We start from the raw sequence: 25,768 nt of genomic DNA, 5'->3' as shown, positions 1-25,768 counted from the left end.
TTTTTAAAAAAGATTTATTTTAGGGCCTCCCCAGTGGTGCAGCGGTTGAGCGCTGGGTTGCGAAGCTGTTCGCAGCCTCTGCAGCACCGGTTTGATCCCCGGCTGCAGGGCGAGGGTCCCATATGGCGCGCAGACGTCTCCTGCCGCCCACTGCTCCCCTCAGCAGTGTACTTCGTCAGTCTGCCTGCTCTACTCTCCGCTCTGGCTCTGGTGAATTCTTTCACCCTCCCACGCTTCTGACTGTACCCAGGGCTTGTATAAATAAATAAATAAATAAATAAATAAATAAATAAATAAATAAATAAATAAATCATTTTAAAAAAGATTTATTTTATTTATTTATGCATACAAAAACTAGGGTGCTAGCCAGAGATGCGGGGGAATGAGAAGATTCACCAGAGACAGAGTAGGGAGAAGAACAGGCAAATCTACTGAAATACATTGCTGAAGGGAGCAGCAGGCGAGACAGTAGAGGTTTGCTGCACCATGTGGGTCACCTCCCTGTCCGGTGATCAAATTCATGCTGCAGTGGTTGGCAATAGATTGATAGCACTGAGACTTTAACCCCTGTGCCACCAGGGAGGCCCCAATTTTCCTTCTACATTTTTTCCTTAAACATCTCTTTCAGTTCTATGGATCTGAAAACCATCCATGATGACTCTCAACCTGATTTTTCAAACTCAACCTGTCTCCAAAAATTCCAAATTGAATATTCAACTACTTACTTGGGTTCTAATATCCATTGTGTATTTACATGTTTAAAACAGAACTCCCAATTTCCCAGCCCAAACCAGTCCTTATCCCAAGTCAGTCACAGCATTGTGGTCTGCTCACCCCAAAATCCTTCTTTCCCATACACAGCCTCACAACCAATTGATAGGAGGTCCTATTGGAATAACCTCCAAACTAATTGAATCCAACTGCATCTATTGTGTCCTCAGCTCGATCTTCCTCTACATTAGTTGAACTCCTGGCCCAAACCACTGCCAAGTTTTCTCCCTTGTCTCCCAGCTTCTAGTCTTGCTCTCCTAAAGAAAGCCAAGCTGTCCTCTCAAAGCGTACATCAGCTCCTATTACTTTTCTGCTTAAAATCTACCAAAATTTTCCATCACAAATACAGTCTACAAGAGGACATGATCTGGGTTCTGTTCTCATTTCTGTCATCCTACTCACCACCCAATAATGATATTCCAGCGACACTGCCTTTCCTGACACGTCATCTCTCCAAGCTCATTCCTATGCCATGTACACTACTTTGAATGCTTTTACAGGGGATTTTCAGTATTCAACTCACATGTCACCCCATTTGAGAGGTCTTCCTTCATTACCTTTTCTACAAGAAGTCTTTCATAATTAATTGTCTCTTGTAATTATTTCTTAAAAGTCCTAATAACTATTAGAAATTGTATTATCCTTTGACTATGTATTTTTTATGTATCTTTATCCTTCCCCTATATTGGAAGCTCCATTAAGGTAGGGACATTGTCTTGTTTACTATCATATTTCCACTCCTAGAATGGTGAACAGATACATAATCATAAACTGTGCTCAGAGCAAATGAAGGAAAAATACAGAAGTTATGTGAGTTTATATGGCATTTAAAGTACAATTCCAACTTCTGTTCAATGTACCCAGAGAATCATATTTATTGTATTCAGTATAACACATTTGTACAACAGTGTTACTAACACAATAGCATAATTTGACTAGTCTAGCATTTACTGGGACATTTCTGCCTTATTTTTATAAAGAACACTTGACCCAAATGTCAATGCTTATGATTTTATAAAAGCTTGACTAGTGGCATGTTCCCCTTAAAATTTACTGTAAATTTTAGCTAAAGAATATAGCCAGTGTTGTCACCAGTTATAAAAACACTATCCTGAAGTCCAGAATATACAAAGAAAAAATATATAAAACTTAGAACAACTAAGTCCTTATTCAAAAACCATTCATTTATGTGAGTTGCTTTTTTAATTTCTGCCTGATTTTGTCAAAAAAAAATGAATAATGTTCTTGAAACTGAAATTTGTCCTTAATCTCTTTATTTAGAATGAAATCATTAAGTTTTCTTACTTCAAAGTCACAGGAGAAGGAAAATCAATAACATTGCATCATAATATATCGCCTGCCAGAATGAATCCCTACCTCCTCTACAGGAAAGAGTAGATTTTTCTCTTCTCAGTGGAAAAGACTCTTCCTTCAACAAGATTATCAGATTCTCTGATTAGTTTACAGACTATGGTCTCCATAACAACCAATAATCTTAACAGCCTGTGTTAGAAAATATTTTCTACTTAAAAGCCTGTCATTAGTGAACAAGCTACATCAGAACATGAGGGTGGAAACTAATATTTTTAAAAACATATATAAGGTGGTTTCTTCTTAGTGAAAATACTTGGCTAAATTATCTTTTAAATGCCTGATTTTCAGACTTCCTTACTTGCTGTTATCTTCCTTTGTTGTAACATTATTAAGCATCTATTATTTGTCAAGCCTCTACTAAGTTTTGCACATACTCAATCTTAATCCTGAAAATAATCCTGACAATTAAATACTAGTAATGTATTTGCAGATAAAGAAATTACCCCAAGGCACACAGTAACATAAGTAAACAACTAGAGTCAGGATTCCACCCAAGCCTTCTAACACCAAGGACAATAACTTTTCTTTGCATAATGCCTTCCTTTGGACAGCATTTATTTATTTATGCATGCAAGAGCTGGGGGGTAGCCAGAGGTGTGTGGGGGTGTGTGTGAGCGGGTTCACCAGAAACAGAGTGGGGAGCAGAACAGGCAGATTAACTGAAATACACTGCTAGGGGAGCAGCGGGAGAGACGGAAGAGGTCTGCTTAAGTAAAATTTCCTAATTTCTGCATTAACCGTAGCTAGATTCTAAATGTTTTAATTCCAGGGAAACTTACTAGCTTTATCAGATGTAATGGATTTATGGCTCCAAGAAAAGGTTTGTTAACACTACTTCAAGAAAAGCGATAGTAGGGCCTCCCTGGTGGCGCAGCGGTTGAGCGCTGGGTTGCGAAGCTGCCTGCAGCCTCTGCAGCGCCAGTTCCATCCCCGGCTGTTCCCCGAGGGTCCTGCATGGGGCGCAGACCTCTCCTGCTGCCCGCTGCTCCCCTCAGCAGTGTACTTCTGTCCTTCTGCCTGCTCTGCTCCCCGCTCTGGCTCTGGTGAATTCTCTCACCCTCCCGCGCTTCTGACTGTACCCAGTGCTTGTATAAATAAATAAATAAACAAATCTTTAAAAAAAAAAAAAAGAAAGAAAAGCTATAATAAAGTTCTCCATTATTCTTCAATATATTTGCAATTGGAATCCTGTATCACTCTGTCACCATACAATACGCCTCAGTGGCCCTTCCTGCATTCTGGTTCCTCTATTTATAAAGCAGAATTTCTGGGTAGAAAGACTTCTGTGCCAAGATAGGATTAGGGTTCTGTGGCTCTTGATCACACCAATTGCTCCAAGAAGAGACGGGGCAGGCTGTAGCTAAAATTACAGTGTTCAGCCCCACCTGACCCCCAGTAGACATCCCATCATGCCCACTTTTGGAACAGTTAATGTCCCCTGCCCCTCCTGGGGATCAGGTGGCTGGGGAAAAAAAAAAAAAAAAAAAAAAAAAAAAAAAAAATAAAGGATATATCAGTATGTAGATGTAGCCATGGTACATATAAATTATGTTTAATTTAAAACAAATTTTTTTTTTTTTTAATAGAGGCATGTTTTATTTATTTATTTATTTGTTTGTTTGTTTTGTTTATACATGCACTGGGTACAGTCAGAAGCACGGGAGGGTGAGAGAATTCACCAGAGCCAGAGCGGGGAGCAGAGCAGGCAGAAGGACTGAAGTACACTGCTGAGGGGAGCAGCGGGCGGCAGGAGAGGTCTGCGCGCCATGTGGGACCCTCCTCAGGTGGCCGGGGAGCAGCCGGGGATTGAACCAGCACCGCAGAGGCCGCGGGCAGCTTCGCAACCCGGCGCTCAACCGCTGCGCCACCGGGGAGGCCCTAAAACAAATTTAATTTTCTAAATTTTGGATTTTTTTCCTCTAATTGTTAGTCTGTTCTATGTCCACTGTCTCAAAGTATTACCGAAGTAATCAAAGAAACAGAGCACAGGTAGAAAAAAAATCTATAGTAGTATTGTATAATAGAAATGGGTGTCACAAAAAAATGCCAAAAACCAATGCATTTCTAAAAGTATTCAAAGGCTATTCTTTTTTTTTTTGCCAAATATTTTATTTTTTTTAATTTTATATATTTTTGCATCATTTTTCATTTTTGCATAATGTATGCATTTTCATCTTGGTTATAGTCCCAATACAATTCCCACCCCCTCTTGTTTTGATCTTACTTCCTCCTCCCACCTGCCATAGTGTGTCTCTGGTTTATAGTTGCTTATTGATTTTGATTTTTACTTTATTATAATTAGTCTTTTCCTGGTCCCTTATTTAGATTTTCTAAATTCCTGCTATGAGTGAGACCATCTGGTATTTTTCTTTTTCTTTCTGGCTTATTTTGCTGAGCATGATCCCTTCCACCTCCATCCATGTTGCTGCAAATTGCATGAGTTTTTCTTTTTTGATTGCTGAAGTAATATTCCATTGTGTATATGTATCACATCTTCTTGATCCAGTCATATATTTTTGGGCATTTGGGTTGTTTCCATAGCTTAGCTATTATAAATAGTGCTGCTATATACATAGGGGTGCAGGTGCCCTTTTGAATTAATGTTTCTGTATCCTTTGGGTAAATACCTAGGAATGGAATTGCTGGATCATATGGAAGCTCTATCTTTAGAAGGTTGAAGAATCTCCACACAGCTCTCCATAGTGGTAGGACTAGTTTGCACTCCCACCAGCAGTGCAGGAGAGTTCCTTTTTCTCCACATCCTCGCCAACATTTGTTGTTGCTAGTTTTTTAATATGTGCCATTCTCACTGGTGTAAGGTGGTATCTCATTGTAATTTTGATTTGCATTTCCCTGATTACAAGTGATGTTGAACATTTTTCATATGCCCACTGGCCATTTGCATTTCTTCTTTGGAGAAGTTACTATTTAGATCTTCTGCCCATATTTTGACTGGATTATTTACTTCGTTTTTGTTGAATCTCATCAGTTCTTTGTAGATTTTTGTGATCAGTCCCTTATCATTAGTATTGTGTGCAAAAATTTTCTCCCAGTCGGTGGGATGTCTCTTTGTTTGGTTACTGTCTCTTTTGCTGTACAGAATCTCTTTAATTTGATGTAGTCCCAGCTGTTTATCTTTGCCTTCGCTATCACTGCTTTGGGTGATGTGTCTTTAAAGATGTTACTGAGATGTATGTCATATAGTGTTTTGCCTGTATTTCCTTCTATATATTTTATGGTTCCAGGTCTTATGTCTAGTTCTTTAATCCATTTTTAGTTGGTTTTTGTGCATAGTTGGTTTGGTGTGAGATAGTAGTCAAGCTTCAGTCTTCTGCATGTAGCAACCCAGTTTTCCCAGCACCATTTATTGAATGAAATTTCTTTGCTACATTGCATATTCTTTGCTCCTTTGTCAAAGATTAATTGGCCATAAATATGTGGGTTTATTTCTGGATTTTCCATTCCTTTCTATTGGTCCATGTGTCTGTCCTTGTTCCAATACCATGCAGTTTTGATTATTATGGCTTTGTAGTATAGTTTGAAGTCTGGGAGTGTGATACTTCCATTCCCTTCTCTTTTTTTTTCAGGAGAGCCCAAAGGCTATTCTTGAAATAAAACACATTTAATGTCCACAATAATATAATTTAGGTTTAAAAACTTGATTTTTCAGCAAACACTGAGAGACCAAAGTAAAAGGAGTAAAAAAGGTGAAAAAAAAAACAACTCACCTTAAATGAAAAAATTCAACTTGTTATTGAATAAGTGAAGAAAAAAATATGAATATTATTTTTAATTGAATGATAACTATTTTGTGTATCCAAAAATTAACATGATATTTTCAAATTAAGAAAGAACAGAAAAGAAAATAATAAAGTTACCAACATGGTAAATGAAGAGGGAAAGAGCAAGATAAATCTTCTTACCCCAATTTTCACAATAAGTATGAATTAGTTAAATTCTTCCATGAGAAAACAAACATACTGTCACTATCTCAAACATTAAATATACATAAATGTTTTTAAAAGAAACAAAAAGTATAATGACTAAAGGTAAATTTTATATTAATTATATAACTATGGATCTTTCTGCATTGAATATATAATCAAAACATACAAGATAAAGTCAGAAATACAATGAAAGCTCTGCAATCTGAGAGACTAAATACACTTCAATTCCTCTACTATAAATATTTCATATTAATATTAAACCATCTTTTCAAATGTGTGAATTAATATGAAAGAGTGAAAGAATTCCTCAAAGGTCAAAACTATGAAATAAGAATATAAACTCAGAGTAGGAGCAAACACTAATTCTAGCAGTCACTTTACATTATCTCCTAAGAGAGGTAGACATATGCTTCCTGCAGTGGGTTTTAAAAGTAACATGAGTAGCTGTGAACAAAATCTTGATACCAAACAAACAGAATAGCTAAACTTTAAACGCCAGAAAACTTGAAGGGTCGCCCTTCAATGAAGAATAAACTAGGGAAAAGATGCATATTAATTATTAATATAGATAAAGGTCTATTAACAGACCAGAAACCTTGAAGAATTCTAAAAATATAGAGGGTTAGAATGAAGGGAGTCTCCTAAGGATATATGTAGCAATGAGCACCTTTCATGCAAGTTAGCCTATAATTCATACAATCTTTTGGTCCTACAAATATCAAGCCAAAAATTCACTTTAAAACAGCCCCTTGGGACCTCCCTGGTGCACAAGGGGTTAAAGACACAGTGTTGTCAAGCTATTGCCAGCCACTGCAGCAGAGTTCAATCCCTGGCTAGCCAGAGGGCTACCCACATGGCACGGCAGACCTCTTCTGTCTTGCCCGCTGCTCCCCTCAGCAATGTATTTCACTAGATCTGCCTGTTCGGCTTCCCACTCTCTGGTGAATTCTCTCCCCTTCTTCCTCTCCCCCACCCCCTACCTCTGGTCTACACCCCAGCTCTTTTATGCATAAATAAATAATTCTTTAAAAAAAATAATATCTTGTTAAATAAATGAATGAATAAAACAGCCCCTTGTGCTAGTGCCTCTAAGCTGCCTGCTAAACACATGGATACATACCCCCATATAACCACATATGAACACACATGCATTCATAAACACATAAACACACTCTGAACATACACACATGCATAAACATATATACAGAAACACACACTTTCCTCTCACCAAGTCTCAAGATATTTTCAGATAAATTTCCAAAAATATACGAGTCTCAAAATCAAATATCTCAAAATACATGGGAAAGAAAACCATGAGTAAAATTCAGCAGGCACAACAACAGAAGGACGATAGCTCAAAGACTTGAGATTTATCAGATATAAAGTATAAAAGAAGAATATTTAATATATTGAAATAAAAGAAAGATTAATTGCTTCTCAACTCCCTTGACTACACTCAATTCCCTTGCATAAAAGACAAAAGACTGTCAAAGGTAACAGGGCAAATATGGAAAAATCCAAACATTTAGAAAAAATTAATAATAATCGTAATTAGATTCTGACCCAGCAGTTCCTTAATAACTTAGAAAAAAAAATACTCATGTGCATAAAGGAATGTTTGATACAAATTTTCACAATAACAATAACAGGAGGTGGATGTATTAAGATAAATCTATACAATGGGATATTACAGGGCCATTAAAATAATATAACAATTGTATATTCATTGACTTGTAAATACGGCCATCAGATAACACAACCACATGTACAGCAAAGTTCCATTTTCACAAGTAAATAAAATAATTATAATTACTAACACTTATTGAGCATTTAATTACATTTCAGCTACTCTGCTACATTTTTCATGTGTCATGAAATTTACTTCTCATAACTATCCTCTGAGGTAAGGAATTTTAACTCCTTTTGTAGGTGAGAAAACTGAGGCTCAGAGGAGGAAATAACTAATGTTAAGACTTGGAGTCCACGAGCAGTTGTTTTTATATAGAAACACAGAGGGATGTTTAAGATATACAAAAGTGCTTCCAGTTATTATATCGAGGTAGTAAAGGAGTTATTTATTTCTTTTTATTCATCTGTTCTATAGATGAATGTCTACAAAAGAGGCAAATTAAAATGTGTTCTTTTAAATTGTTTGAATATTTTATCATGAAATAGCCCAGATACAAATACCTAAATGAAATTAAAGGCCTTGTCTTCTCATATTTGAATGAGTTTTATGAATTCTCTAAAAATGTGGTTTTAACACCCACTTAAGTCTAGTTTGAACGATTTGCGTGATCCCTAATTTAAACCCATTTTAATCCTTCTATATTCCCGCCATCTGGACAGTTAATAAGCTCTGGGGACTTCCCCAGATGAACACAGAGGGTGTTTATAGTTTATTGTCATTAAATACTTAGTTAAAATGCGGGGCTACAATTATCTCTGAAAACAACCTTTTAATTATTCAAATGTCATGACAGTAGAGCTTAGATGCAACAATTGACCTTTATATTTCTCTTGAGTCAGCAATGTTCTTCAAATTCTAAGCACCCTTTTAAAAAATAAATCACAACCTTTGTCTCAAAGGAAAAAAAAAACCAAAGTTGTTTTGTCCTCATGGAACTAAAGCAGAGTTTTTTGTGCTTGACTAGCTAATAGCAACCATTACGGACTAACATATTGTGTCCATCTTTACCGACATTGCCTTATAAGAAAGTGTTCCTTGTAAAATAACAAAAAATGGCACCTCATACTGATATAACTCTTTAAGGCTTATGTGAAAAATTCCCAAACATTTGGAAATGGAAAAAAAGGCAAATTGATCAGGCTGAGATCACTTTCCTAGGGAGAGGGAGCTAGCATGATGAGAGTCCACCTCTCTGACTTCTGGTCCAGAATATTTTCAACCCCCCCCCCAAAAAAAATTCCATCCTTGAATGGTCTTTTTTACCTTCAAGGTCCGAGAACATAGCACAGACCTAGAGTATAGGCTTTAATACATATGAATTTATAAGAGCTGCGCAATCTATTCTCGGCTTGTTTGCCTGGACTTTTCGAATAGTCTTCTTTAAGAATCAAAATTGCCAAGGAAATATACTCATGCATCCAGATTCTGAGAAATCATTCAAAATATGGCATAGTTCTCTGACATGACCACTGAACATCTACCCAATTTTTCCTGCAGTGATCTGATTATAATGGAGTGGGAGAGCACAGGCAGGAATCACAAGTATCAATGTTCAAAGCTCAGTTCTGCACTCTGAGTCATTTTTCCTTGGATGAGTTATTTAATTCCTATAATATCAGTTTCCTCTTTTAGAAAAATGAAAATAATGTGCATAAGCACATTTGAGGGATTCTATGTGACAGGGAAGAGGGCCTTCCCGTAAGCTCAGGCAACCATTCATTCAATGTGTAATTGTTGAGCATGCATCAGGTACTAGATCTCCTGGTTATCATTTCATTGAATCAGCAGCACTTGATGGGTGACAGTAAAATAAAACTTCATTTTTATCTTCTACTCCCCATTCAAACCCCATTTGTGGGCTAGTTTTATCCTAACATCTGACTGAAATCACACGTGGGTGGTCCCTTAACTAGTTTCTCCTGGCTGTCATAAAAAAGCTCTATGAACTGGGTAACTTAAAAGAAAAGAAAAATATTTTATCATAGTTCTGGAGGCTAGAAGTCTGAAATCAAGGAGTGAGCAGGACTATGCTCCCTCTGATGCCTCTAGCAGAGAAAACATCTTTCCTGGGCTCTTCCAGGGTCTGGTGGTGCTCCTTGACTAGTGGCTTAGTTCTAGTCTCTGTGTCCATCTTTACATTGGCCGTCCTCCCTCTGTATCCACCTCTTCACATGTCCTCTGTGTGTGCCTGTGTTCCAGATCTCCTTCTTCTTATAAGGACACTAGTCATCCTAGATTAAGGGCCCACCATAAGACCTGCATCTGAACTTGATTATATTACCTATAAAGACCCCATTTTCAAATAAGATACCAGAAATTAAGACTTCCCCTTGCCTTTCAGTGGGGTGGGGTTGGGGGGGGGCATAGTTTAAGCCATAACAATCCCATAGCTTTTCCAGTCACTCTAAGATAATAAAAATTCCTCCAGACACATCAGTCTCAAAAACAGTGCCACTTTTCAATAACTGAAAAATCCAACCCTCTATAATGATATGCCCCTGTCCATATTGACAATTCAGAGTTTCCTTCCTCCCCAAGTCAGGAACACCTTTAGGCCTGATGGTCTATGAACCAGAAACCACCAGATGGACCTTCTGTTTCCTCACTCTCTGCTCAATAGTTGGTCTCTGAGCCCTGCTATGCGGAACCAGAGCAGTGACAGAAGGGGAGGGAGTCCAGTCTCCCTGGCAGTACAGATTTTGTCACTAAATCCTCTTATTCATTTAGAAAATTTCTGTTTCATGCTTTCCTTTCTATTCCCATCATAATTTACACTGGTCTCAACCCAGATTATTGCAATAGCCTCCTAATTTATCTCCTTCAAGGAAGTCCTGGTAGGTAGAATTCAAGACAGCTCCAGGTTGGTGTCCTGATCATAAGAAACACAGATCCCTTTCTTGTCCATTCCTTCATGGAAATACTCTCCCTGGTCCCTTCAATGTGGCCCATTTATAAGGAGGATAGGCAAAATATTGGAGAAGAAATATAGTTTTAATATAAAATATAATCAAATTATATAAATAGAATTAGATTTATAAAATATAATTATAAAATAACTTAGATAAAATGTTATTCTTATATTATTTATAATATTTTGATTGATAGATAGATAGATAGATAGATAGATAGATAGATAGATAGAACTGTTCTTTTTGCAAGTCTTGCATATAAAAATCAGGTATGTTATTTCATTCTTTTTCTTCTTTTTTCAGAACTAAAACTGAAACTGTCCCATTTTAACATTCCACTGTAGTTTCCTTCATTCCAGATAGAAAAGAAACTGAGAGCAGTATCAGTGACCTTCTATTTCAAAACAGAATGGACTGGTTTGTCTCAGAAAATTAAGTGACAAGAGACAAGTAGAAGGACTCTGTTTTGCTCTTTCCTCCAACCAAGATAATATTTGCCCAGTAACAGAACAGATTGATCCTTAACACTCACGACAGATTAGAGCTGTAGAGCAGAACCAGGGAAATAAGGTTACATTAGTGAAGAGGGAGTAAGAGTAGGAATTTAGAGATGTAGGTCTGGCCATGTTCTGTTAGTAATTAGCCAGTAAGTAACCTTGGAACTGTGAAGGTCAGTAAGTTAATACACTTATAATTATACATATTCAAGTTGACAATATTGTCACTCTTAGTAAGAAGCAATATACACAGCTTTGTCACTAAATCCTCTTAGTTCTTTATTTAGAAAATCTCTGTTTCATGCTTTCCTTTCTATTCCCATCGTAATTTACCCTGGTCTCAACCAGATTATTGCAATAGCCTCCTAATTTATCTCCTTCTGCTCTCCCTCATAAGGAGGGTTGGAGTAGATGCTTTTCCTTCCGTTGTGATGCTCAGATTCTATGAGATGACACACATGTAGAGAAAACCCCATTTCCATCCATGACCTTTGCTATGATTCATAAGGCATTTGGTTGAACAGTTAAAGACTAGACAGATAGATAAGTAGGTAGGTAAGTGCATGGGTATAAAAACATAAAATTCAATGAAAAAAAGTTACATGAAGATCTGAATTTTTCAGGACCTCACACTTTCAATAACTCCACCATCTACAGTTACATTTACTGATACAAGGTATGACTCTGTGTGTTTTTAACTCTCATTTGCTTGAAATGTGGCAATCTGGCTTCTGCCCTGATTCCATGAACATTACCTTGGACAAGATCAGCAGATCTCCTTTCTGCTAAAGCTCATAGATGCCTTCACCTTAATCCAGTCTCTCTACAGCATTCCACACTGTTACATACTTCCTCTACTTGATGGTTCCTATCTGTTGGATTTTCTGGCACTGTGCTCTTCCTCCCTTCCAAGTGAGTTCTTCCTCCCCTGCAGAGTCATTGTGCTGCCGTCCCCTGCATCCTGACACACACACGCCGCTAAACACATCCTCTCGTGCAGCTCCAGCCACCACTCACATGCCAATGACTCCAAATTCCACATCTCTGCCTCTGCGACAAACCCAGTCGTGTCGCCCACAACCTACTCAACATCTTTGCTCCAACAACACAGACATCTCAAGTCAAACATAACCAGACCTGAGCTCTTCTGCATAACCCTGCTTTGCCTTTTCTGTTCTCTACTTCAGGAACCCCAAGTGAGAAGTGCCTCCCCACCCCTCCCTTGTCCTCTGCCCTCTTGTCCCTTGTCCTGCCCGTGCTCTTTTCTCTCCTTCCTCCCCTCCCTTCAATCTCCATCCTCCCAACATCTAATCAAATACTAAGTCCTCTAGGGCCTCCCCGGTGGCGCAGCGGTTGAGCGCTGGGTTGCGAAGCTGCTCTCAACCTCTGCAGCACCAGTTCGATCCCCGGCTGCTCCCCGGCCACCGGAGGAGGATCCTGCATGGCGCGCAGACCTCCCCTGCCGCCCGCTGCTCCCCTCAGCAGTGTACTTGGGTCCTTCTGCCTGCTCTGCTCCCCGCTCTGGCTCTGGTGAATTCTCTCACCCTCCTGCGCTTCTGACTGTACCCAGTACTTGAGGAAAGAGAGAAAGAGAGAGAGAGAGAGAGAGAAAATCTTTAAAAAAAAAAAAAAAAAAACAAATACTAAGTCCTCTTGATTCTACTAAATATCTCTCAAACCCATGCATTTCTCTTCATTGCAATGCCCACACCTACCCTGGTCGCCATCATCTCTTATGCAAGCACCACTAACAGCCTCATAACTGATCTCACTGCCTCCAGAATGGAGAACAAAATGCCCCTTTACTTACTCTATTCTCTTCATTTCAGCCACAGTCGTCTTTCTAAAACACAGATCTGAAAAATCACTTCCCATTGTCCTTACAGAAAGTCTTCCCCTCACTTTTGACAAGTTCCTTCATGACCTCGACCCCTCTTGCCTCTACAGTGTCCATTTTGACTTCTTCCACCTTGATGTCTACACTGGTATCATAATAAAGTTTCAGTCCCCAGGCAGGCCATGTAATCTTCCTCCTGGCTTTTGCACAGTTGTTCCTCCTGTCACACCATTCATTTACCTAACTTCTGTGTACCCTTAGAATCTCAGTTGGCTCTCTGGGAAGACCTCTGAACTCCCAAATCTAGCTTGGGGTCCCCTCCTCTTTGGCCCCAAAACACCCTTTCTCCCTTTCCCAATCCCTGAATTGCATTTGTCTGTGTCTCACCAGGTTGCACATGCCTGTCGCAGAAAAGCATCTGTCTTTTCACTGCTATACCCAGGTAACTAGAACGTTGCCTGTCCAAAGTAGGCTTAGCAATAATTCTGCTAAATGCATGATTTATGTGTGTAAGCAAATACCATATATTACTTTGAGAAGGTACTATCCTTCAAATTTTATGAGCTCAATAAAAGAGGTTCTCTGTGTTTTAAAAAGTCCATTTTATAAAAAGTATAGAAAAGCACTACCATCCTAGTCACCTAAGTATTTCTTTTTAAAAATGTTGCGCCTGCCCTTTCAAAAAATGTTCCTAGTTACATAATAGCTCCTGGGACCAGTACGGGTATATATCATTTGTAAAAGTCCAGCAAATGTTGCCAGTACAGTTTAATCATTGCAAATAGAGGAATGTCAATCCATCTATGGCCTCTTCCCCATTATTTGTTAGGTTCAGTAGAAGAGAATGCTCTGACAGTGGATTTTCTTGTGGGCTGCTGGAGTCTCAGGACTGGGCATTTTATTGGGTTTCTCTTCTGTGTTTTGATCTTGGGAATGAGACAGCTGCTGCCTGGAAACTAGATCCAATGCCTAATATCCTTGGCAGAGAAAATATTTCTCCAGTTCTATCCAAATTAATCCTCACAGGCCAATAAATCAATACACAAGAAGAATGTGTGATGATTTCGACCATCTGGATGTTTTTTAAGGCATTAGTGTATGTAACAGAAATTACCTAGACCTAAGCAGCTGTGCACAGCTGGATGTAAGCTCAAGGTGGAATGAAAACATCCCCCTTTCTGGGTGATACCACCACCCCAACCCAGGGCAGTGAGCTCCTGGCAGCTTTTCAGAACTTTGCCTTGCTAATAAGTCAGCCAATTTGATTTTAGAGTAAAAAAAAAAAAAAAAAAAAAAAAAGCAGCTTCAACTATTTCCTTCCTGATAGCCTCATAAGTTAATAAACCAATTCTACATTGTCTTCACACCTGGCCAACCATTGTGACAACCAGGTAGTCATAAAGAAAACAAGAGAAGTTCAAAATATTAGTACAATATGATCAATGCAATGAGTGAGGTTTATTTGACTTTTTCTGCCAAAATGACTGACCTGGTTTTTTTTCCCTAAAATATCCCTAAAGGATTAGAGTTAGGAAGGGAGACATAGAGGGAGGGGTAGAGACTAGGGATTTACAAAGTGCAAAGCAGTGTCTACATGGGTTTTAGATTTAGCAACTTAAATTTTTTATGACTAGAGGGAAAATGTTACAAAGGAAACTTCTTCTAAACCAGCCTTGCTGGTGGCTCTGCCTACAGCTAAAGGCAGAGAAGAAGCAGAACCTGTTTAGCAGACATCCTGAGGTTCTTTAGTTATAGCTGTAAATGCTACCCCTGGTAGGCTCTGCCTGTGTTCTAAGCCTCATGCTTTACTTTCATCACTTCACTCAGTACTCCCTATAGAGTGACTGTTAATCCCACTTTAATGTGGAGAAACAGGGACATTCAGAAATTTGTTAACGTATTCAAAATCATACCACAGTTAAGTGATGGAAACTGGGATCCTAACTGGGTCTAACTCCTAAATTTGGTGGGGGTTTTTGTGGTTTTTTTTTTTTTTTAATTGAAGTAACATTGGTTTCTAACATTATATAGGTTTCCCGGGCTACAAACTTATGCCAACATCTGTATGCCCTACCTTATGCTTGTCACCAAAAGTCTAATTTCCATCCATTACCACACAATTGAGTCCTTTACCCAATTTATCCACCACCTCTTCGCCCTTGTCTCTGGTAATCATTTTGTTTTTGTAGTCTAAGAATTTATTTTGTTGTGTTTTGTTCATTCATTTTGTTTCCTTATGTACCACATGATTGAAATCATACAGTGTTTGTCTTCCTTCATCTTGCAACAGGGTGGTCCCCAGGAAAGGGGGAGGTTCCCTGCCCCACCCTCCCTTGGGTGGGGCAGTTGGGTGGGGCAGGGAACCTCCCCCTTTCCTGGGGACCACCCTGTTGCAATCTGACTTATTTCACTTATCTTACTACCCTCTAGGTCAATCTATATTGTGGCAAATGGCAGGATTTCATCTTTATTATAGCTAAGTAGCATTCTTCTGTGGATATATACACATCTTCTTAATCCATTGGATCTTTATCCAATCGGTATACCTAATTACATGTAGTTTCAAAGGTCATTTTAAATGACTAGTTAGCATTAAAGAGATAAATACATCAAAAGCATCATTTTCTCAAAAACATATGCAAATTATTTTAAGTCTTTCCTCCACATTTTGGGTTTCATTTCTCTCTCTGAAATAACAAGATCTTGAAGAATTCTGATTCACACAGCAGATGTGAGAATTAGAGAAGCTGCTGGCTTATTGGAGATGAGTTTCACTGGAAATAATCACATCAAAACAAACTGTGATAAATTCCTATCTCCGAGAACTGGTCTCAGGATACACCAAATTCATCCCACAAAGCTCTCTGTTTTGGTGGAGCATTAGCTGCTCATGCCTTGGGTCTCTATATCAGCATTTTCTAAACTGTGTTCTGGATAATCCTAATCTCACATGCAGAATTTCAAGGTAAATATATTTAGGGCCTACTGCTTACTTCCCCCTCTTAGAGATTTACAATGTATTTTAGAACATAAGATCCTGTACAGTCACACAATCAGGAACCTGTTCACTTTGGTCCAGAACTTGCAAATGCAATTATCTCCAGGAACCAGACAAGTAACAGCAGCGATCTGGTGGTGACTGATGGAATAGAAAACACATATACCAGCTGAGAGGTGCTGCTTAACTAAGCCTCTTACTCAACCTGGTTTCCTAAATCATTTGACCCTGGAACTCTTTGTGCCTAGAACACTAGGGGCAGTGGGGAAGGGTGAGAGGGGGGTGCGGGAGGGGGGGGCGGGGGGGTGCCACCAATGCTTCAAGAAAGCTCAGCCATAAGGTCCCTTCTCTATGCCTCATTGACCTTGCTTGCTCCAGTCCTCTGACCTAAAAGACGTGGCAGTTGCTGGGTAATTAGCTGCATAACTAATTACTCCAACATTTGTGACTTAACAGTATTTGTCTCAAAATTTCGTAATGTGTGGGCCTCCCCAGTGGCGCAGAGGTTGAGCTCTGGGTTGTGAAGCTGCCCGCAGCCTCTGCAGCGCCGGTTCGATCCCCGGCTGCTCCCGGCCACTGGAGGAGTTTCCCACATGGCGCGCAGACCTCTCCTGCCGCCCGCTGCTCCCCTCAGCAGTGTACTTCGGTCCTTCTGTCTGCTCTGCTCCCAGCTCTGGCTCTGGTGAATTCTCTCACCCTCCGGCGTTTCTGACTGTACCCAGTGCTTGTATGTATAAATAAATAAATAAATCTTTAAAAAAAAAAATTCGTAATGTGGGTGGAGTTCAGAGAAGATGAGCAATCTTTGTTCCTCCAGCTAGGAATGTGACTTGAAGCCTGGGGCGATGGCCTGGGCAGGGATACTCCGAAGGCTCACTGTCTCCCTCGCAGAGGGGACAGCTAAAGCTGGTCATTATTTCCCAAGATTTCAGCTGCAGCAGAGGGAACACCTGAACATAGCCTTCCTTTGAGGCCTGGGCTTCCTGGCAACATGGTAGTTAACTTCCAAGAGGGTGTGTCTGGGGAGAAAGGGAGAAACGCACAGGATCACCTTTAAGATGTAGCCTCGCAAGTCAAACCAAATCACCTCTGCTGCATTCCATCTGTCAAGACAAATGTTGAAAGACAGGTCAATGGCCTCCACCTCTTAGTGGGGTATGAAAAGGTTCTGAAGAAGATAGGGAAACCTGAAATAACTCCCATTGTCCCTTTTAAGCGTGCGGTTGAGGACCCACAGTCAGGCAACCCATTTTATATCAGGGCTGCCCTGTAACACCATCATCACTATTAGAAGAGGCACTCTGCCATAAAAGGAAAGAATGAAATATATCCAATTCTGACTCTTTCACCACTAACAGTGTGCCTTGGAGCAAATAACTGAATCACAACACCTCTGTGTTTCTTTTATCATTGAACAGTGAGCTTGAGAGTTGCAGCACATATAGGTGGATTTGTTGTTGTTGTTGTTAAGATTCCTATCATGAAAAGTACAAACATAATTTGAGGTCAGTATATATATCTCATGCCTTAATTTTTAAGCTGGCCGAGAGTTTCCCAGTAACATTTCACCACTTGCAGATGTGGCTAAAGGAGAGAAAACCCTTAGAATTGAGTCACACTGTTTGTAGTTCAGCATCAACAGGACACTTTTTTGCAACACAAGCTAAGACTCAGCCCCACACATCTCTGCCTCTTCTCACAGCTGTGGCCAACTAGCCCTATAGTCGTCTGCTACTCTGCACAAAGAGCAACGGAATGACCAGCAAAAAATAAACAGCCTCCGAGAAACTGGCTCCTCAAAACCTTAGTTCCAAAGCGGCAACAAGCGCCAGACATGGTCTCACCTCCAGTTCCAAAGCATCTGCACACTTTTTTGTTGTGACTGCAAATGCCCTGGCACCTCAAACATAGCTACAAGATATTCGTTTGCTAAATGCCTTTCAAAAGTGGCCCCGCCCATTTGAACCCAGGCTGTTCTTTGTCCTTCAGTGTTCCAGCCCTCTTTGCTGCTTATCAGAGGGAGAAGAATAGAAACAAAAGGACAAAAGTCCCTTAGACTGTTAGAAAAGGCTCTTGGTTGCCTTCTCACATCCTGCTCAAGCCTCGTATTGCATCATTTCCAGCCTCCTCTTCCTTTTCCTTCCCTTTCCATTCTCTCCAATTTTCCTCCCTGTTTTCACCAAACCTCATAGCATCTTGTTTGGTGACAGCCTCAGGCTATTTGCCCAGGTGCCTGCCAACATCTGCATGATGGCCAACTCCATTTATAAGGAAGATGTCTCACCCAGAGGCGAGCAGAAAATCCATGTTGAATGCTAGTACCGATATTTTTGTTTTTCAACATAGTTTTTAAGTGTCCATCCTTTATCCTGGGAAGCATCATTTTTCATTTATAAATAGAAAATAACATTATCTGCCAATTATTCAGTTCTTGATGTTTCAGATTCTAAATGCTTTACTTATCACCCTCAGAGATTTTTTTACATTTTATCTATGAAGAAACTGAATTAAAGAGGTGAACTAAATTGCCTACAGTCATGTGGCAAGGGTCACAGTCAGGATTCCAGCCTGTTCTACTTGATCCCAAAGCCCACATGTTCTCTTCCCTATAGATTAAGATTGTTTAGATGGAGAAGAAGCATGTGTGACAGATGCATGTGTGACAGACATAATTTATTTCAAGTCTTCCTGTTTGACTCAATAAATCAATTCATTAATAAGTTCAAGTAGAGACTTTTAGGGTTGTAAGGAAGTGTAGAATTCATTGAGTAAAAGCTCCATCTCATCTGTGAACCAATGACCTCACATTGGTCATTCCATCTCTATTTAAAGACTTCTAATGTTGGGGAACCCTTCTGTCTGAAGAGGAAACAGCCCAATTCCATTTTCAGGCAGCATCACATTTCATTTGACAAGTCTGTCCATCTGGTAGTGCCACCCATTCATCCTACTTCTGTTGTCCACCAGCTTTCTTAGTACTCATCACCCCTCTGAGCCTTGCTTAACCAGGCTAAATACACTGCTCACTCTTGATTGAATCCACTCCAGTTTGTCAATTACCCTTACTGCCTGGGACACCAGGACAGCTCCCCATGTTCAAATTAATTCTGACCAATCAAAACTTCTGTTCCATCCTTGAACCAGGCACTGCTCATCTATGATTGCATTCCAAGGGTGAATATGTTCTTTAGGCAGAATGATACCACATTCTTAGTCAATTAAAGATGTGATGAGTGGAGACATTTCAGTCACTTGTCACCAGCCTGGGCTACTGGATTCCAGGACAATGAGGTTCCAAACTGATCTGCACATAATTTCACTTTGACAAAAATTGTGTGTTTGGCCATTATTTTATGAAAATTTTGTAGTTGTTTTCATACCTCTCTTTGAGAGGTGTACTCTATTCTTTTGCATATGCGGGATGAGTTTTTGGTTTGGAGGTTTTTGTGTTTTTCAGTTTTTGACCCAGAAATGGCTTATTAATGCATGTCTAAAGAGGGCAAAAGAACACCAGACTCATCACAGGCAGAACTGGGGTTGTAATCTATGTGAATCAGTTCAACACAACACAGCCCTAGAAGCTTTCAAAAATGTTTAATATAATTTTTTTTTATTTTCTAGTTTTACAATCAACAAGTGAAGAAAAAAATGACCAATATATCTTTGGTAAAATGCTCTAAAATATAAATACTGAGATCAGTGAACAACCTCAAAACCCCCTTCAGAAAAAATTGTGATCCCTTTCTCCTTATTCTAATCTTGTAAGTCAATCTGTACAGACAAAGAAACCTTAGCTATTGTCTAATTAACCCAGTTTTCCCTCGATGAAAAAGAATAATGAACAGACAAATAAAGATGACTTGCTCAAGTTCACCGCTTCTAGTATATACCTTAGTTCTTCCAGACCACTGATATAGAGTATCAGAGAGGCAAGAGATTGTTCTTATATGGGATGACTGGAGAAAACTTCATGGGGAATTGAAACTGCAAAGAAGTGGGCATTTTTAATCAAATTTTACTTTTTAACCAAAACATGCTTACAATAGAAAATTTGGGAAATATTGAAAAGTACAAGGGAAGGTAATGGGGCAAATTAATCATACTCCCACCCATGAAAGCAGTGCAGCTGGTGTATTTCTCCATAGTTTTTCTTCTCAGCATATTATGTTGTATTGTCTTCTATCATTGTGATCATACTTGTTGTAAAGGAACATTATAACTAAAGTACTTAAAGTACTTCTCTGTGTTGTAATAAACTCCTTATAAATACCATTTCATTAGGTAACAGTCCATTTTTACCACAACCTTCAAATTTTGCTCCTGTTTTTTGAGTGATTAGGTTAAAAGGAAGGATTTAAAAGAAAAGAGGGATGATATCTAGAAATGGATATGTATTTACAGCAAACAAAAACACCAAAATACTCAAAGATGTATATTTGAGTTTTGAAGTTGTGGGTGGTTTTGGTTTCATTCTTTCTATTTTTCTCAATGGCATGGAAACACTAATAAGCATGTCTATATTTATGAGCATTGACAGTATTGTGCTTTATGCCACGGATGTATTTTCTCATTTTAACCTTATAATGACTAACCAAGATCATCATTAAATCTTCATTTTAAAGATAAGGAAAATGAGATTTACAGAGTTTAAAGGACTTGCAGAAAGTCAGTGATGGAGCCAGAATTTATTTCCAAGGCCATCTGAGGAGAAAGCTGCTGTCTCATACCGCAAGTGTAGTATGAATATGTGCCATCATTATAATCAGAAAGCTATTTTTAAAAATGAAAATGCATTGCAAACAATAACTCATTGCCACTGTGAGCAGATAATATATTACCTGAAGAGTATAAAAATCAACTTATAAAATCCTAGAACTGCTAAGAAAATCATCATTACATAAAACCCCTCCGTCATGTCTAAAAAATTCAAATTTGTTTCAGGTTTCTCTGAAATTGATTAGAAGTAGAAAAAAAAGAAGAGTTAATTACAGATACGTGCAGTTACGTGAATGAAGTCTGGATTCTGAGACTGGATGAAAATTGATTGTGCTAAAAGTGGTATTCTGTAATTAAGTGAAACTGTGCTGTGCACTTTAATTAGTCAGCAGAACTTAATTCTAAGTGGTAACATTAAACCCTGGTGTATCTCATTAAATGAAAGCCTGGCAACCCCACCTTAGCAAAGGCTCTGTCTGTTTTCCATAGTAGTTATTTATGCATCCACTGTTCTAATTTGAAACTGCCGGAAAGCTGATGCATCCTTTTGTAACCCAGATGTACACATTATAAAATCTTCATCCTTTCATTCAGAAGACTTATAATAATTTTATATTCCAAGGAACCTCACTAGGGGAATGTAAACCTTGGAAATAGAAAGTACTTGAAGGCATTGGCACATTACACACCCACCAGGGGGCTTGAGAATGTCAGTAAACATTATAAAATTCACAGGATAGATATTTCTTAGTCTCTATACAGACAAGCTGAACCTTTGTCTTTGAAAAACTATTCAGGAAAATGAACCTCCAAAAATTGTCATCAAGCTCCTAAATATCTAAAAATTCAGGCTTATGGCATTTTTGAAAAGGAAAGATAATTTCCTTTTCTTTTTACTATTGTTGTTACCCTTTAAAAAATGATAACAACAATGCATACTCAGAGAATTCAGGAGATACAAAAAACTATAAAGAAGCAGGGAAAAAAATCACCCATGATCCCTTCATTCAGAGATAGATTACTCTTAATATGGCACCATATTTCCTTCTAGTCTTTTATGTAGTCATTGCTTTTGTATATTTGAGGTAGTTTTGTTGCACCATTTGGTGTTCTACTAGAAAAATTCATTGAAAAGGAAAATTTGGGGCCTCCCCGGTGGCGCAGCGGTTGAGCGCTGGGTTGCGAAGCTGCCCGCGGCCTCTGCAGCGCCGGTTCGATCCCCGGCTGCTCCCCAGCCACCAGAGGAGGGTCCCACATGGCGCGCAGACCTCTCCTGCCGCCCGCTGCTCCCCTCAGCAGTGTACTTCGGTCCTTCTGCCTGCTCTGCTCCCCGCTCTGGCTCTGGTGGATTCTCTCACCCTCCCGCGCTTCTGACTGTACCCAGTGCATGTATAAACAAACAAATAAATAAATAAATAAAACATGCCTCTATTAAAAAAAAAAAGAAGAAGAAAAGGAAAATTTGAATTTTATTTCTAACCTTAACCTGGGTAAATGGGACTGTTCCTTAGGCTCCCAGTATTTCAGACACACTGTAAAATGCTTGCTGCGTGCACTGAGCCCTTAAAAAGGGGCAGCTGCCACTACAGAGACAGGGCCCATTTCAGTGGTAGAACAAGTATTGTAGACAAGTGTAGGGTAAGGAAAAGGTGTCAGGCTTTTCTGCCCTCCCGCTATTAGGATAGATGAGGGAACCCTGTGGTCCTGAACACATGCCTGATGGCGGGTACCTGGAGTGGGGACACCTGGGTTGAGAGACTGAGTTTATAAGGGCGGCGTCACGGGGACGCCAGCAGAAGCCAAGAACGAACAGAAGCCGAGAGAAGAAGAGAAGCAGAGAGAAGGCCGGAGAAAGCCCAGGTAGAGTGAGGATTTGCTGGGGGCTGGGAGGACTGCCAGCCTCCCGGTTCCCCAGCGCCCCTGCCTGCCATATGCCTGGTAAATCTAAATAAAAGACCTGCAAAAGCCACTGAGGACTCTGACTCCTCCTCTACCCGGTCTGCTGCATTAGAAAACCTGCTCTGTGGTCTTCCTGCCCCTACACCAAGACAAAGGAGGAAAAAAGACCTTACTGTTTGCTTGCGTGGGATTCATCTTATGGGGCCAGGCTTTATTCCCTGAATGTTTGTATCTAGAAGAAATAAGGTTGTACTTATCATTCAGAGCAACTTTGAAGATACCCATCACAGAGCCACCACCACCCAGGCGTGAGCATGAGACTGCAAGAATTAGAAGGAGACTTAGATGTCTGCAAGTCAAGAAGAGAGGCTTCAGAACAAACCAATCCTTCCAACCCTTTGCCCTTTAACTTCTGGCCTCCAGAATCAAGAGGAAATAATATGTTGTCTAATCCACTCAGTCTGTAGTACTTTACAGAGTAGACTAATCCAGGGATCACCACTGAAGACAGGGTGGGGTGAATGCTTGCTTTTGTAGCCCGGCAGCTAGAGGAAGAGAATGAGGGTGACCCCTTGTCCACTATGGTAGAAGGGAGATGAGTTTCAACATTGTAAACTCAGAAGGCTTCCTTTAACACACAGAGGAGCTATGTTTTGTAAGATTGTTCGCGCTATATTTCTGGTGGCTTATGAATTTAAAAGGTTTTGGTGGCTAATCAGAAGCCTGATCATCCATATAACAAATGACTTACATAATCTTTTAGATGCTAATCTATTCCTAAGTAAGAGAATCAATTAATTAATAATAGTGAATTTGAATCCGAGAAACAGATTTGCAAGCAAAAAGAATGAATCTTAGACTCAGATGTTCCACACCCATTTCTTTGCTTTCTTCAAAAAAGTGGTTTCCAAGCACCTCTCTTGCTAAACTGGCAGGTGTTCTAGGTTTCAGGCACCAAACCTGGCAGGTTTCTGTGGTGTCAAAAAACAAGGGCATGGGGGCCTCCCTGGTGGCACAAGGGGTTAAGACACAATCTATGTAGCTATCCGCAGCCTCTGCAGCACAAATTCGATCCCCTGGCTAGCCAGGGAGCAACCCACATGGCGCAGCAGACCTCTCCTGTCTCGCCCACTGCTCCTCGCAGCATTGTGCTTCGGTCAGTCTGCCTGTTCTGCTCCCCACTCTGTCTCTGGTGAATCCTCTCACCCCCCACACCTCTGGCCTGTACCCCAGCTCTGTATGCATAAATAAATAAATCTTAAAAAAAAAGGGGGGCATGATCTCTACCTCCTGTCAGTCACTGTGACTGCTCACAGCTGCCTAAGCCACAAGTGCTTCCTTGAAATTCAATTTCTATTTCCCTATCATGTGAGGATCCGAGTTCATGTCATCCCCTCTCTCTCCCCAGTTATACCCTCAGAACTCTTGGAGGTCAGAGGTCAGACATATTTTCTAGCAAAATACCTAAAAGCTAAACACCTGTCTCCTGTTCATCTCAGAAATACCCTCCTTTGCCCCACCCTTAGAAAGCTTCCCTTTCTCTCTTAAGTTCTTTAAAATGCTTTTCCCATATTCCTCCCCACAGGACTCCTAAAGGACTCTGGTCAAACTTAATAAAATAACTACAGGCAGTGGTAGATCTTGTAGAAAAATTCTGCTTCAATTCAAAAACACACTTCCCCTGAAGTAAAGGAAAGCAAACAGTCTGGCTTTCCATTTGGAAGCCATAAAGAGCAATTACAGGAAGGAAAACACGAAACAGTGTTTTTCAAAAAAAAAAATCCTTCCTGACCTTAGCTCTGAGGCATACAGCAGGGGAGGGGAAGAGGGAGGGGCCTAAACTGGGGAGGGAGGCGCACAAGGGACTTTGGTAACACTTCACTGGCTGCTAGGGTGCTGGGAAAACTACAGGAACACACCAGAGGGGTGAAATCAAGTAATGTCCAAAAATTAACAACAATGTAAGAAAATAAATTAATTTCTAAAAAATAAGAAATGAGGGAAAAATAAACACCAAATAAATAATACTGCCATAGGTGAGGCCTTAAAGAGGACGCAGTCAAGATCACGCTCAAAGCCAAGACCCTTCTTACTTTAGTATCAAAGGTCAAGTTGCCATAACATGATGAGTGTAGCCTCGGAAGGCAAAAAGAGTTCAGAGCCTGTGCAGTCCTAGCTCTGCCACCCTAACTCTCTAAGCTCAGGCTCCTCCTAGCACAAGAGCTGACACAGAGGAGGACTGATTGATGTCAGTCTCCCTGCCCATGGCCAGCTGCCTGCCCGAGTCACTGCCCAGTCAGTCCCAAAGCTGTTGTTCCAACTCTTCATGCCATCATAAGACCCACTCTAGGAAAGACCTTCTTAAAGTGGGTTCCCACACTTCAAACTGCTCGAGTAATGCATTTCTAGCTACATTTGACATATGTGGTCTTGGTTCTTCATATGGTAGTTATTTTCCTGCTGGACAAACTCACAACTAATCCAGTTCACACTTTGATCACTGAACAGCCCTCGGAGGCTCTTCAACCATGAGGTATCATTGGATATGGACAGTTTGAGCATTTTATTCCTCCTGGAACTTATTTTGATTTATGAAGAAAACTGTCTTTCAGGAAATAAGCTAAATGATATAGCATGTTCTTAAATCTCTCTCTCTTCGTTTTTCCTATCTTCTAGTCAGATACAGAGTTTTGGGACAAGATGCAAGCAGAATGGGAGGAAATGGCCCGAAGGAACTGGATATCTGAGAACCAAGAAGCCCAGAACCAAGTTACAATCTCAGCCAGTGAGAAGGTGACCAGTTTGTTCTTATATATGCTGATCAGTTTTCTCAACCTTTCTGGAACATATTTTTATAAATTAGTTGACAAACATTTTGTGAAAAATCCAAGAAATAAACTGTCAGTCTGACCTAGAAGAAATTGTGGTAGACAAAAGCAATGTAATTATCCAATGTGTTAAGACAGCAGAGCTGCAATGGGATACCTTTATTTTTATCAATGTTAAGACAAGACAGCTTGACAGCTTGGATATGACTGATGGCCAGTTCCTAAACTTACAGACAGTGAGGGTGGGTTGAAACAACAACTGGGCTAATTGCACAATGTTTTTGGTCAGTGAGGCACAGGAG

At 39.9% G+C, this 25,768-nt stretch overlaps 1 protein-coding gene across 3 annotated transcripts in view; it reads left to right on the top strand.

Annotated features, from left to right (window-relative positions):
* PEX5L (peroxisomal biogenesis factor 5 like) overlaps positions 1-25,768 on the top strand; it is a 223,350-nt gene that overhangs the window by 180,843 nt on the left and 16,739 nt on the right. For all 3 annotated transcript variants that reach the window (XM_054700391.1, XM_037525151.2, XM_054700392.1), the window contains one exon: positions 25,315-25,431. In XM_054700391.1, coding sequence (XP_054556366.1) covers positions 25,315-25,431 — 117 coding nt within the window. The remainder of the gene's footprint in view (positions 1-25,314; positions 25,432-25,768) is intronic.

The sequence above is a fragment of the Talpa occidentalis genome, unplaced genomic scaffold (assembly GCF_014898055.3).
Source record: "Talpa occidentalis isolate TD23 unplaced genomic scaffold, MPIMG_talOcc4v2.1 talOcc4.4, whole genome shotgun sequence".
NCBI classification, from domain to species: Eukaryota; Metazoa; Chordata; class Mammalia; order Eulipotyphla; family Talpidae; genus Talpa; species Talpa occidentalis.
This window is presented reverse-complemented; position numbering and strand designations above follow the sequence as displayed.